The 15133-nt window shown below is 42.9% G+C and overlaps 1 protein-coding gene across 1 annotated transcript in view; it reads left to right on the top strand.

Moving 5' to 3' along the window:
- Positions 1 to 15133, top strand: part of DYNC1H1 (dynein cytoplasmic 1 heavy chain 1) — a 3754902-nt gene that overhangs the window by 1808404 nt on the left and 1931365 nt on the right. Inside the window, exon 44 of the mRNA XM_044073590.1 lies at positions 1360 to 1516. Coding sequence (XP_043929525.1) covers positions 1360 to 1516 — 157 coding nt within the window. The remainder of the gene's footprint in view (positions 1 to 1359; positions 1517 to 15133) is intronic.

Below are 15133 nucleotides of genomic sequence, written 5' to 3'. Positions count from 1 at the left end.
TTTGTATTTGCATTGTTTGTGAAGGGCAAATAGAGTCAAGTAGTAAATGGAACTTTTCCAAGCGGTCTGGTATTTCTTTGTGTTATAACAGGTATATCAGGGCTGTTGTTGTTGTTTGTCTTTCGGCTTTTTCCGGTAAGGAGTCGGCACAGCGGAACTCCGGTCCGCTAATGATTGGCAGTAGATTTTTACGAAACGCTGAGGTGCCAGCTCGATGCTCAACCTTTAACGAAGGCACGCCCATTTACGCATGCATCTTTCGAACTCTACCCAGCTGCTGGGAGGACATGCAGACTCCACACAGAAGGCACTCCAGTAAAGCTGTTGTTCGGTAACTGCTGCTGTTTGTTTTGACAGTTGTATTTTTGGAGATATTTGAGGCGGCAGCTTTGACTTTGTTCTCATGTTTGAACATTATTCACTTAAGTCCACTGTAAAAGTAGGACATGATTGCCACTGCAGTCCTTCAGGGCCTCTTGTGTTTGACCTTCCACCCATTATTGAGAGTGGAGGGTGGTGTATTTGATATTATTCCATTGTGTATTGTAATCTCTTCCAGTAGTGATTCTAATGATGCCTTAGAGCAATTGTACAAGGTATTAACCATACAATTAAATTGTTATAGCCAGTGCTACAAGGATGCCCATTTCTGCTAATGTGGACGGTACTGATGGTAACTGTATTGTGTGCAGACTGGATATGAAAGGATATCCTCTTCTCAGTGGGTTTTCTGATTGACTTGAGATGTATGCTTTTGGTCTTTAAACTCTTCATTTCACATTGCAGGAGTCATTGAGTAAGGGATGTTTCCATTATTGAAGTTTGGAAATAACTCTACAGACCTTTGGTCCTTGTAGTTAGCCTTTCATTTTATTCTGGTAGATCTTCAGTGTTGCCCTTGTTGATTTTTGGGAGAAGGGACCGGGGCATCCATATTTTCTTGTATATATTTTTTCCACCTGGGAGTTGGCACAATATTACAGGTTGATACTTTCTAAGGCTCTATTCTCGATATTGTCTTTTGCAGTATTTATTTAATCCCTGGTAAATCAACTGTGGAATTTTAAATTTGTGGGGGGCTGTGAATTGTAGTTGTTCTTCATACAAGTTGGCTGTATGACCTTGATTGTTGTACATGGTTTATACTAGTGCTCATTGCATGCTTTCCAAGACACGTGTTGCACAGACCTTTGGTTCTACTTTTGAAATGGCATGCATTGGATTGTGGTTTAATGCATAATACATTGTACACTGCTTGTGCAGCTACATCTGCCTGTGGATAATTATGGGGTTTGTGATTGTTTTATTTATACTTACAAGCACTGTACCACTTTTATTTCTATTCTCAACTTTGTTTAGAATAATTGACAACGTCCGAGGTGAGTTGCAGAAACGTCAGTGGATTGTGTTTGATGGTGATGTAGATCCCGAATGGGTTGAAAACTTAAACTCTGTGTTGGATGACAACAAGCTGCTTACACTGCCTAATGGAGAACGTCTGAGCCTTCCACCTAATGTAAGTAATTTGCTGCAGGCATTTCTCCTGTTACAAGAATATGCATGAAAACTTGTTAGAGCCACTATTCGCTAACAGAAAAGTGTGGATAATGTGTACATGCGTACAATGAGCTGACATCTGCATGCTTTATTTTATGATAAGGTGAGTAAGTTTTTCTTAAGTGTGCCATTGTGCTGATCCAAAATAAGGTTGTTTTTTTTTGGGGGGGGGGGGGGCTATTCTACAGTTTCTGCAGTACATGCTTAATATTGCATAAACATGCTTGCTCAGCCTATGCAATTTGTATTGGGAATGAGCTCCAAAAAACTGGTTGTCGGTGTATCCCTTTTTACATTTTTGAAACCCACTGTATGCGCTCTGATGCCTTTGTGGTTTGAGTGCATGTGATACTATCTTATCTTCTGTCTCAGCTTCAGAGCAGTGCTGTTGCAATCATTATTTTGAAATACCTTCCATGGTATAGGCCATGGCTTGTGTGGAGTGATATAAAGTTTGAATGCCACAAGAAGTCCACTTCCACAGATAGCATCTTCATTTTTGACTGTTTCTTGATGTATTTGGTCAAAAGAATTTATGTAGGTTTTCCACATTACTCAACAGAAAACATTAATTTTCTTCTGCTATGTATAATTTTTCTGTCTTGCTCTTAGTTATAGCATTTGTATTAGTTAACTTTTTGCTTATTTAATTTGCCACAGTGCCTTCCTGACTGTTTACGTCAGTTGATGTGCATTAACATTCTTGCAAAAGTGGCTTCTGTAGAATTTAGTTAGTCTTGCCTGTGGTACATTGCATCTAGGGACTAGTTAACTTCCTTTTCTGGGTTAAGAACATCTGTCTGTAATTGCCAGATTTGCTTTGGGTTCACTACTGTTACTTACTGAACAACGTAGAAGGAGGGTCTTTGAAGTTTTATTTTCCAGCAGAACTGGGTGAAAGTAGGAGAGAGGAGAGTTAAAATGTTTCCACTACAGAGAAATTTCAACATTAACATTTATGGGACAAACTTTGCCAAAGTATATGCAAGTATAAAATTTTGAACAAGTTTATGGTGGTTCTTTACAGTTTCCACTACCAACATAATGTCACAGTCAAGATGCTTCAGATTGATCACTGCTCTCAGAACTGACTGGAGTAGAGTGAGAACTGCTCTGACCTTTAAAGGGTGCACTGACATCTGTTTTGTGCCACCCCCAATGCTCCTGCTTTCACCCTACATAACTATCTTAAGAATTTCCCCTTTGAGCTCTTCATTCTCCTGCTTTTCTCTGCACTATTACCTCTTTTCTATTATCCTAATTAAACCTAAGCTAACATACTCAGACTAAGCATCCTCTCTCTCTTGACTCCAAGTATTGTATATATTGTAAATATCTAGTAAGTCATATATACTTATTGTCCAGTCAATCTAAACTTACTGCCCTGAATGTAAATACCTACAAACTGTGCTACCTATGTCAAAATTGTATTTCAATGCCAATTTATCCCGTGTACCTGATTGCATATATGTATTTTCCACTGCATTATGTAACCTTTGTATCCATTTATATATGTACTTACCATTGCATTATGTAACCTTGTAACCATATTGCTTATTGGAGCTTTTCTCCCTGGGCCTCCACTGAAAGTGGGCACACCACTGGCCCAGTGGACTTCCCCGGTAACCAAACTGAAATAAATAAATAAATAAATAAATCTTTGGTATAGAGGACTGTGGACCAGTAGTTGATATCCCTGTCTGTATTGCATCTGTTTGCGTATGGTTTTAAGAATTTATCCTTGGAGCTGGAGTCATCTTCCAGAACTAAACATGTTTAGGCATTGCAAAGTGCAGGATGTTTGCAATTAGCATTTCAGGATCCAATAACTGATCAGCAGTTGTTTCAGTGGGCCTTGCAGTGGGATCAGATCTCATTCCAGTTCAAAATTCTCCATAAGGACAGCAGTGTATTGGACAGTTTTGTTTTTTTTTTTTTTGTGCGTGTGTGGGGGTGTATGTATCAACTCTGATTCTGAAGGTATGCAGACTTTGGGCTCAAGTACATAAAGGTCATTATGCTGCTCCTTTCTTTCATCAAAGATGGGTTTTGCAATCCACAAAGGCCTTTTTGAAATTCCATCAAGGGATGTCTTTGGCCACCTTCCATTTGGTAGCAAGGTGAATAGAGTTATGTAGATAACTACTGTTTCAGTGAAGTCATTCCAGTTTTCCTTGCTAGCCTCTCCAGTGTCAGTTTTGAAGAGGAAAAGTTGAAACACCAGTTACTGAAGTCAACACACATGTTGGTGTCAGCGGTGGTGTTGGGAGATCAGATTGTCTCGTCTTTCACTGTGAACTTTGCTGTAAGTGTCATGTGCCTCTGTAATGGTGATGATTTGGTCCTTCTACCTTGTGGTGGATGCCAGCCTGACTAGGTCAGCCCTTATAAAGTTTTTGTTGCCCTTGATGCAGCTGTTTGAGGAGTTGATTTTGACCATTTTTGGTCAACGTTGTTGATGGGCTTGGGGTTGATTGGTGTCAGTCCTGTTATGGCTTGGCCCAGTACCATCTTGACCAGTGTTTATCCTATTCATCTGTTGCAGTATTCTTAACATGAAGGAGCTCTGTGCTGCAGGTGACCTGACTCTTGGGCAGTATACAAAAGTTTTTCACTGCTGTCGTATGTGTGATGCATCACACATAGGCTGCTGTTGTACATTGTCCATAAAAGTGACGTAGACATGCATTTACCTCAGAACTGTTTTACTGGTCAGGTTCATGTCATCCAAAAAAAGCAAGTACTAGTGTGGAAGACAAATTCCACATAAAAGATAGGCATTTTTAGTGTCTGTTCTGTCTAGGGCCTGCCCATGATCACAAATTGCCCCATTTTTCAGGCCTTTGTACCCAAGATCCTTAGAAGCAGACTTTCCTCCATAGCCATTTATGTGAAAAACTAGCGTTTTAAGTTATTGACGAAAAGTGTGGTGGAGGAATCCTCTGGGCCCGAGGTAGTCTTTTGCTAATCAGAACCATAAAGCAGAGGCCTGCTGCTGTGCTATCTATTCCTTTTCATATGGACATCTCTCCTGAGACGGTTGAGTGCCAGCCATATGGCTGTACCACAGGCACGTCTTCAGAAGCTGAGAGTGCAGGCATCAGTCCAGGATGTACAGGGGGTACCAAGACTCGTAACCAAAGGCCCTAAAGGGGTACGTCAGGCCATGTTCCAGGAGGAAATCTACTCTGATGATATTAAATGTTGGCCTACTTTCGGCCCTCTGACATTACATGGGGCAGACCTGCATCAAAAGAAGTAAAAATCAAAACATTTGTCCCCTCCAAAGGAACCTCCTAGTGACTGGGAACAATTCACTCAAGGCCCTTATGACCCATAAGCCCACCTCTGGCCTTTCAATCTCTACACCACCATGCACAGCATGGTGGTGTAGGGATTGAAACCACATGCACAGCATCCTCACCAAAAAAAGTCATGGACGAGGTTTCCTCTGATGAAAGAGGTCTCCTCAGAAGAGAAATCTGTGGCCTATTGCTTACTGATCCCCTCCCCTCTGGATTATGCTTACCCGGAAGAGGATTCCAATGGAACTGATTTACCCATGGTGAGACCCTTGATAAAATGAGGAAACAAATGGGGTAGCACTTTGGTATCTGAAGTACAAAGAAGGTAGTATGATCTTCTGCAGGTGGAATCACCCAGTCCTTCAGGTATTCTTCCTTTGTTATGTATAATCCTGGGTGCCTTTACCTCTGCTTCTAAGGCCCCAGACTCCAAGCCTTCTATTCCTAAGAAGCCTGACCGAGTTTACAGGGTCCCTGAGGACTGTAACTTCTTGTTTAAATGTCCTTCAGCAGATCCATTGGTTGTTTCAGTTGCTTCAGACAAGCAATCCAGATTAATGCCTTCAACCTGTCTCCTTCCTTTAGATAATGACAGCAGGAGCCTGGAAAGACTAGGCAAGAAATTGTACACTTTGGACACCTTGGCATTTAGAGCCATTAATTATCAGACACATGACCAAATTTGTCTTAGACCTTCTCTCCCAAGTCATTCCAGTTTTACGTGACTGACAGTAAGATTTGGCTGCATCCTTGCTGGGAGCTTTCTCTCAGGTAGTCCTCCACTCCATCAAATGCAGCTGTTATGCTGCAGACACCTTGACTAGGGCAGCTGCTTCTAGCTCAGTGTTAAGGAGATTCTCCTGGTTAAGACTCCAGCCATTACCAGAGGATATTAAATCCAAACGTCTGGATGCCCCTTTGAACAGTTCCACTTTATTTGGTCCTGCAGTGGCTAGTTTATTTAAATGTATGCAGGAAAAGGGAAAAGATATGCTGGAATTAAACCACATCATTGTTTCTCCAGTGCCTAAATTCCAACGAAATTACCCAGCAAAGACTGCTTTTGTTTGTAGATAACTCCCTCTGTCCTCCACCTAAAATAAAAAAAGACGGTAGGAGACCTTAACAGTCCAGAGCTGCCCTTTCAGCTGTAGTTAAAAAGTGTCCGTTTCCAGATGAGCCTTCTTCCCTCTGACTGTCCAAGTCATCCCACTTTCCCAGCACCTCTGTCTGTCCTTGCCATTTTGGGAAAGTAAAGACTCCTGGGCTCTCCACCATTAAAAAGGAATACTCTCTGGTATGGGATGCCCTTCCTTCCTTCATGGACACTCCCGAACCGCCAAAGGAACGGCTCTCCTTTCCAGAGGTACTTCAAGAACTATGGAGACAATGGAGCTATTCAAGAAGTCCCTCAAGGCCGAAAAGGAATTGAATTCTACTCAAGAATGCTCCTGGTGCCCAGAAAGGGTGTCCATTGGAGGCCCATCTTAGGTTACCTCATCTCAACACCTTTCTGAAGGTACCCATCTTCTGTATGTTAACTCTTCAAACCTTGTTCCCTTTAATTATGCTACAAGCCCTTCTAAGTCTCCCTGGATATCAGATGTATATCCACACATTCCCACACATCCCAACTGCAGGAAGTTATTACGTTTCTCTGTGGCTTCCTGGAATTTTTAGTTCTCTGCCTTCCTCTTTGAACTTTCTACTGCACCAGGGACGTCTACAATATGCGTAGTTCCTGTAATTGCCTATTGCAGGCTTCAGGGCATCATGTTTTCCCTTAACTAGACTGTCGCCTCTTTATGGCAACTTTCCCAGAGATTCTGGAGCAAAATATTTTTTGCCATTTCTCTTTTGCAAAGACTAGGTTTCACCATAAATTACAAAAAATCCATTCACAGCCCCTCTTAGGATCACATCTTCCTGGACTGTAGGATTCAGACAAACCTTATTAGTCTCTCCCTTTTCAAAAGACACTGGGCCTCAAGTCCTGTTTCAGAAACCTTTTGTCTCTTCACCACATTCCAGCCAGGGAGTTCCTCAGGATTTTGACTTTCATGTCATCTACTATCCCAATGCTCCCTCTGGCATATCTTGACATCCGGTGTTTTTTAAGGTCTGTTTGGGTACAGCATTCGCACCTTCTTGACTTTCCTGTTCCTTTTATCCCGTCTGACGGGGTACTTGAGTGGTGAATCCAAGTGACCCTCAACCCAGGGCTCCCCTTGCATCTCCTACCTCCAATTCAAGAGCTGTTCATACCTTTCAGATGTAGGATGGGGGGCAGTTTTTTGAAACTTGAAAGCTCAAAGGATATGGTTCCCCCTAAACAAAGTGAACAGTGTAAGAGGGATGAGGCCCCTGCTGTCAGCTGTTGAAACCTTTCATCCTCTTCCTCCCAGGACCTATAAAAGTGTTCACAAGACAATATGATGGTCCTCTATGTGAACAAGCAGGGGGGAGACCAAATCTTACCTGTTATGCAGGCTGGCAGTCCAGGTTTGGGAGCCGATACACGGCGATGCTTCAAGCAGTGTACATCCTATCCAACCAAAATATTGCATGGCAGACACTTTGAGCAGGTCCCTAACAGAGTCCCACAAATGGATGCTTCAGATGAATGTTCCTGGGCATTGTCCACTAGTGGGATATTACTAGAGTAGATGTCATTGCCTCCTTCATGAACAGACAACTTGCACAATTTTGTGCCAGAGTCCCTCACCCTCTGGTCTGGAAGGTGGATGCCCTTTAATTTTCTTGGAAAGGGATGTTTCTATATGCATTTCCTCCCCTTGCGATCATTCTGAAAATCCTGTTCAGAATTCAGCAGGATAAACCAGAAGTCTTGCTGATGATTCCCCTTTGGCCAAGACAACACTGGTTCCGCCGTCTCCTCCAGCTAGCCAATGGGCAGTCACCACAAGTTACCTCACAGGGTGGATCTTCTCTGAGAAAAGGAACTCTCATCCATCCCCACTTGTCTACCCTTCAGCTGATTCTGTGTGTGATAGGGTTTTAATTCTTTTTGGACATGTTCTCAGAGGATGCGCTTATGGTTCTGCAGGAGGCCAGGAAATCCAGTAGCAGAAAATCCTTCCTTGCCAAGTGTAAGATTTTTTCTGTCTCAAGTCTCTCATGAAGCCAAGATCCAATATCAATGGAAATCCCTCTGGTTCTATCCTATTTGTGTGAATTGCTCAGTAATGGCTTGGCCTACTCTTCAGTGAAGGTCCATATGTCTGCTCCTTCTGCCTCTATCCCCCATTAAGCTAGGAGGTTTGAGACTAGATGCTTTCTTAAAGGCGTCCTTCACATTAGACCTCCCAGGAAACCTGTTCCTCCACCCTAGGATCTTTATTTTGTGCAAGAAAAGCTGAATCTTCCCCCGTTCGAGCCAGCTTCATTAGCATCCTTACAACATTGCTGTTGGAAAACTGTGCTTTTCCTAGCTATCACTTCAGCCAGCTGTGTCTCTGAGCTCCAGGCCCTTATGGCCTCTCCCCCTGTTTGGTTTTCCATAAAGACAGGGTGTCCTTGAGTACCAGCCCTTCTTTTATGCCCAAAGTAGTCAATGAATTATCACTCAACCTATCCATTTGGTTACTTGCTTTCTTTACAAATTTTGTAAGACGGTGTTGCACAGTCTAGGTGTGCATAGACAACTTTGATTGCACTTAGACAAGATCAAATCTATTAGAAAATCAGACTATCTTTTTGTCTCCTATCATCCCAGGGCTCTGGGATTGCTTGTTTTCAAGTAGACAGGCAAGTTTCTGCTTGGATTTCTAAGGCTATTTCTGCTATGTGAAGCATGGTAAGACCTTTGTTTCTTCTGTAGTGCCCCATTCTACTAGGGCTGTAGGCCTCGTCAGGGGCCTTCTTCAAGGGAATGGACACTAGCTCTTTTAATGGACTTCTGTACATACCTTCACTAAATATTACAAATTGGATGGCATTTCTAGGTTCAGAGCAGGATTTGTCAGAGCCATACTCCATGGGTTCTTGTAGAGCTGTACTGTCTCTTCTGCCACCCTCTCTTCATGAGCTTTTGTATTCTTTTCATGTTAAGAACAATGCAACAGATGAGGAGAAGGGCATAGAGTAGTTGTGTAAAATCTCACCTTAACAAGATGTCCTGTTCTCTGTTGCAGTATTCCAATCCCTCCCTTCTTCCCTCTGGTAGTTTGGTTCCTTTTTTGGATGGTCATACCCTACCTTCCTTAGGCTTGGTCCCTCCTAAGGCTTTCAGTTCTGAGGTAGATGCTGTCATACATCACTTTTTATGGCTGACTTATGACAGCAGCTTACTTGCAATGTACCACACATCCTACAGTAGTGAAAGAATTTTGTATACTGGCCGACATCTGTTCACCTGCAACAGACACCTCCCTCTTGTTAAGAATACTGCAACAGAGAAGAGGACGACAACTATTGTTAAGTAAGATTTTGCACAGCTAACTCAGTCCTCAGTCTTGATGCTGTGTCAGTGTCAAGCTGCCCTGTATGTCAACCACCCCTCCCCTTCCCCCAAAAAAGGGAGGGGGGAATACTTTCCTTGGACACAACAGCTCTATGCTTGGACACCAGTCAGGAGCGAGGAGCTTTTGAAAGACTTGCTGGGTTATTTCCAGGTATCTGAACTAGTTTGAGATTCATCCTTAGACCTGCAATTTTTGAGGTCTGGTAGGAACTGTGGGCAAGATGAAGCAAATGGACTAATTTCCAGAGTTCCCTTCTCCAGATATTTAGTTTGAGGGCACCAATCATTCCACAGGATGACATATTTTGGAAGTATGAGATGGGAAAGGGCGTCAGACCCAATTAACCTTTTTAGAAAGGCTAATGCAGAAGGCTTTCCAGACTCCTTAGCTTTTTTTGCTGGATGGATATATATGAACACACGAAGTACGAAGAACCAAGCCCAAGGACCAAACAGCTAGATAAAGTAAAGACTGATTTATTTAGCGCTTTCGGAGGAGACAATACCCCTCCTTCAGAAAATGTAAAATAACAAACAGGATATGCAGGCAACACAGCTTATTTAAAGCCAATTAAACAAATCACATGACATTCTGTTACCATTGTTACTCTGTTCATTGAAACCACCTGTGCAAGTCATCAAAACAGGTAGCAGCCTACTTTTAATACAAGCAAGATGCTGCCACTCAGAACCAAAAAGACAAATAAAAATACCATAGACTACTTAAAAATAGGTTATGATGCTTAGTTGTTTTCATAGTCATAAATATATTTAAAAATGACCTATAAAACACACTAAACATGAAGTAAGCTCAAACCTTGTATAGCCTACCTCCAAACATAATATGTTAATGTATTTAAAATTCAATATATCAATAATCACTAAAAAAATTAGTATATGACATTCAATAACTTAACATGGCAATAAATGTCTTTGCTACTAAAATGTATAAAATCAGCATTAAGGAGATAATTTAAATGATTCAACATTTTGTACCGTATACATTTTAGTAGCAAAGAGCTTACTTCATGTTTAGTGTGTTTTATAGGTCATTTTTAAATATATTTATGACTATGAAAACAACTAAGCATCATAACCTATTTTTAAGTAGTCTATGGTATTTTTATTTGTCTTTTTGGTTCTGAGTGGCAGCATCTTGCTTGTATTAAAAGTAGGCTGCTACCTGTTTTGATGACTTGCACAGGTGGTTTCAATGAACAGAGTAACAATGGTAACAGAATGTCATGTGATTTGTTTAATTGGCTTTAAATAATCTGTGTTACCTGCATATCCTGTTTGTTCTTTTACATTTTCTGAAGAAGGAGGGGTATTGTCTCCTCCGAAAGCGCTAAATTAAATCAGTCTTTACTTTATCTAGCTGTTTGGTCCTTGGGCTTGGTTCTTCGTACTTCGTGTTTTTGCAAGTTTGTCTAAGCTTTTGTGGTTCGTGGATGGATATATATATGTATGTGTGTGTGCAGGCTGTTTGTGTAGCATCTCCCCCCCCCCCCCATGTAGGTATTTCAGAAATCTCAGCAAAACTTTGTCCCTCTCATCTTAAACAGACTAAAGGTAAAACTCTGTAAAAGGAAGAAAGGCATTTTTTCTTGAAAATGACAAAGGAGTTCGTGGAAGACCTGGAGGAAGCCAAGTCCCAGGGCCCCAAACAGAGAGCAGCTATGACTCTCTCCCTTAAGTCCTAGACCAACCCTTCTCTTCCTCCTCCCACATTCAGAAGGAATAGAAGGCAGACTTTACCTCTTTAGTTAGAGAGAAAACGGCACACAAGCTAGGCAGATTCTACAACTAATAAAACGATGGCATTCCATGCAGTTTTAAAAACACTGTTTCAGGACATTCCATCTTTGCCAAAAACAGTTTCTGGCATGGTCACAGATTCAGAACCCCTTAGCTCAAGGCTCCATAGAATCAGTACCACAAAGAATTGAACAGGTATTTACTACAGACTTTCTTGTTCCAAGAAAGGCGTGCTCAGAGACATTTTCTAGGTTTCCCAAAACTGAAACAATTCTTGCACCTACCAAAATTCAAGGTGCTAGTCCTACAAAACCTTCCACTTTTGATTCTCCCACAGGTGGTTATGCTTACCTTAAATAGGAAGGATGCTTTTCTTCATATCTGTGTAGCCCAGGGACATTGACCCATTCCTGTGATTTATGACAGGGCAGGGTTCAATTCCAGTTATCTTTCTTGCCCTTTGGCTTGTCAGCTGTACTAGAGACTTTGCCAAATGAGTGACCTTAGTAGTTCTCTACAGGAGAAGGGTCTTCCATGTTTACTCATAACTGGGTTGAGTGCTTGTTCTCTCATGGAGATAAGTAAGTCTCTTCAAATAACCATGGACTACTTTGAAAAGTAATGATTTTCCTTGAATCTTCAACTTTCCTGCTCGTTCCTATTGCCAGGGTTAACTTCCTGGCATGGACATAGACTTAACAGACTAGAAGGCGGTCTGTCATCAGGAGAAAACTCTTGGGTGTAAATACCTGAGCAAGATTGCAGACCAAAGCACAGTCAGAGAATTTGTTAGACTCCCAAACTACATGGTATCATGCAACTTGATGGTCCTTTTGGCCAGACTTCACTTTAGGAAGCTCCAGTGGTATTTGAAGAACTGCTGATGCCAACACGTTCATCTGGGGGGGGGGGGGGATGTTCCCCTTTTCCCCTGCATGGGGGGGGGTGGAGGGGGGTGCTGGGGTAGTTGGAAAGCGCGTAGCTCTTATTATTTTCTTGTTATTTTCTGCCTGGAGACAAGTCCCCAGGTGTTAACCACTGAAGTATCAGACATTGCCTGGAGTGTTGACAGAGAACTTAGAAGGTCCAGTGTATTTAGTGAAAAACTGCTCTTGAACACACAATAGTAAGTGGTGATGGCTGTATTGACCTACAGACCTAGCTGGCCGCCAGGGCTCCTTGTGATACAGACCAACATCACCAGAATAATGTGATACTTAAGCAGGGGAGCATCCATTCCTACGGACTTTGCAGGTGAGCCATGCAGGTTTGGGAACTAATGTAGGAGGTGGGCCTCATCCTCTTGACCCAGTAGCTTTTAGGGCTGGGACTGTAACACAGCAGGCACACTAAGCAGGTTCTGTCACGATCCAAACAAGTGGATGTTAAAAGGAGAGTGGTTCTTACAGCTGGTTCACAAATTGGATGTGCATAACTAGATTTTTTTTCCATTTCCTCCCTTATCCCTCATTACCAGGGTACTGCAGAAAATTAAGGACTGAGTAGGGGTGATCCTAATAGCAGTCTACTGGCCCAAACACTAGTCCTTACTACTACTTAGCATGACCAGAGATGCTGCTCATGCTGCCACAGCAGGTGGACCTTCACACTCAAAGCAAAGGGTCCCTTATACACTCTAACTTGAAGATGGCAAAATGGATGATTTAGTGCTTTTCCATTCAGGTACTTGTTTTCTGAGTTTGTCGTACACATATTGAAGGAGGCTAAAAAAACCTTATACCGGAAAATCCTACATATCTAAATGGAATTGAGTTTCACTCTGGTAAAATAAGAGGATAGCAGTAGCAGGTTCTGGTGTCATCGGTCCTTTATCTTCCTGACCTATCCAAAGAGAGTTTATCTTGCACTCCTATCTTCTATGCATGCTTCCAACCAGTTATGAAAGTTTGTAAGGGGTCCACTGCTTAAGGCCCCCTAGAAAGGATCCAACCCCCACATTTTGAATCTTAACTTTGTTTTCAAACAGTATGTGGTACTTTCCTTTGCTTTGTTTCCTTTCCTTGCTAAAAAAAAAAAAAAAGACAAGAATTTGTGTACAATGAAACCTGACAAGGGAGGAGGGGTGGTTCTTTATTGTTTGGAGAAATACAACAGTGTTATTACTAATATATTGTTAGACAATGCCACATACTCCCCAGTCTCTAGGAATCAGATTACAATAGCATATTGTAGGATGGACTCTGTTAGAGGAGTACCTACTTGAAGGGAAAATTGATGGGCAAACCTATTTTTTGAAACCGTGTAACCCTGTCATTCCTAATATTTTTGAGGTGCCCAAGGTGCACAAATGTATTAAAGATCCACTGTGGCCTGTTGTGTCTACAAGAGGTTCGAAAACCCACCCCTAGTGGTTTATATTGATCATTGGACTAAAAGAAATTGTTTTTAAAGCTGACCATTTGATCAGGGACTTGTGGGATTTTCTAGGCAAATTAACTCCTGGAATTTGGAAGGAAGGTCTTAGATGTTAAGTTGTCAATCTCGCCTTCATTCTTGCTGGATGGGTTCGGAGCCGATCTTCGGCTCCGACTCGGCACTTGCTAAGCTCGAGAGCTAATTTTACCAGCTTGAGGTAACCCTATATCCCATGATGCAAGGCGGAGACTACCCAGATCTTGTTTGCCGCTTCGCTAACGAGATGCCTTCTTTTACCAGCTCTAGGTAAGTGAATAGTTTTTGAGACTTTTCGTCTACCCCCCTTTAAATTAATATATATATATTTGTGTTTTGTTAACCTTAACGACTTACTTTAACCCTATTCCCTTTAGTGTTCCCTTTTTTTCATGTAATTTATTCCCTTTCCCTAGCTTAGGCCTTAGGCCTTCCCCTCCCTACATTTTTTTTGTCAGGGATTGTTTGTGTATGACTGTGTGTTATCCCTGTTTATTTTAAATTATTGGATTGAGTGTTTTTGTGTGTTACTGTATTGTGTTTCCTCGACACAGTTATGTCGAAGGACACTAAGGTCTCAGGCTTCAAGAAGTGTGACTCGTGCTGTCAGAAGATGTCTCTGACAGACGGTCACACTTCTTGTGTTTATTGCCTGGGACCTTTGCACCTGCAGGACTCTTGTGCTATCTGTCATGCTTTCAGCCCAAGAGTCCTGCAGGAGCGAAGAAATAAGCTGATATTAAGGGGCTTATTAAAGCCCGAGAGCTCCCCGACTAAGTCGACGCCGGGGAAGCCCTCGAAACCTGTTAAGCCTTTGGCTGAGACTTCCAAGCCATCGGCTTCGGGTTCACCCTCACCAGGGTCGAGATCGGCTCCGGCCGGAGCCGATCCTTCCACCTTACCAGTCTCAGTATCGGCTCCATCCGGTGCCGATACTGTCCAATCCAGACATTCAGTATTGGCTCCGGCTGAAGCCGACGTATCTTCGGCTCCCTTGGCTCCATCGATCTCAAAAAAGAGATCTCGATCCCCTTCAATGGAATCCATATGTTCGGCTCTGAGATCACCCTTGCTCTCAGAGCGGAGCCATCGGAGCCGTTCTCGGTCGTCCAGGCTGTCTGATTACGACCTCGAGAGAGTGGTGAGTAGACTATTAAAGTCTCAGGCATTGGCCCAAATACTCCATAGCCCATCTCAACAGACGGTAGCTATTTCACATCCACCAAACATTCCTCCTTCGACTCTCTTACAGAGCTTGGAGCCGGAGCTCCTCGGAACCGGCACCATTGTGGCTTCGGAGCCGATACCACCCCTTTCGGCTCCGTCGTCCTCTGCTCCGATTTCCTCCTTGAGACCTTCATTGGAGGGATCCGGGCGTCTGGTCTCTCTCTTTGGCTCCGAGGGGGCGAGTGGCTTCGGACCATTGTCCGACCCCGTTCTCCCTCTCGGAGCTTCGGCGTTGGTGAGCTTGGCCCCGACATCTGCCTCGGAGCCTTCCCTCTCGGTGAGGCCTGGGGTTCCTATCTCTTCGGAGCGGGAACTTTCTGGTCTCTGACGGGGGAGCCTTCGAGGTGATGAGGAGTGTACTAGCCCCTGGGCTTAGTCAACGGACAGTTCC

The sequence above is a fragment of the Protopterus annectens genome, chromosome 6.part0, assembly GCF_019279795.1.
Source record: "Protopterus annectens isolate FY-2018-M chromosome 6.part0, PAN1.0, whole genome shotgun sequence".
Lineage (NCBI taxonomy): Eukaryota > Metazoa > Chordata > Ceratodontiformes > Protopteridae > Protopterus > Protopterus annectens.
The sequence above is the reverse complement of the archived record's forward strand: the minus strand, read 5'-3'. Positions and strand labels throughout refer to the sequence as shown.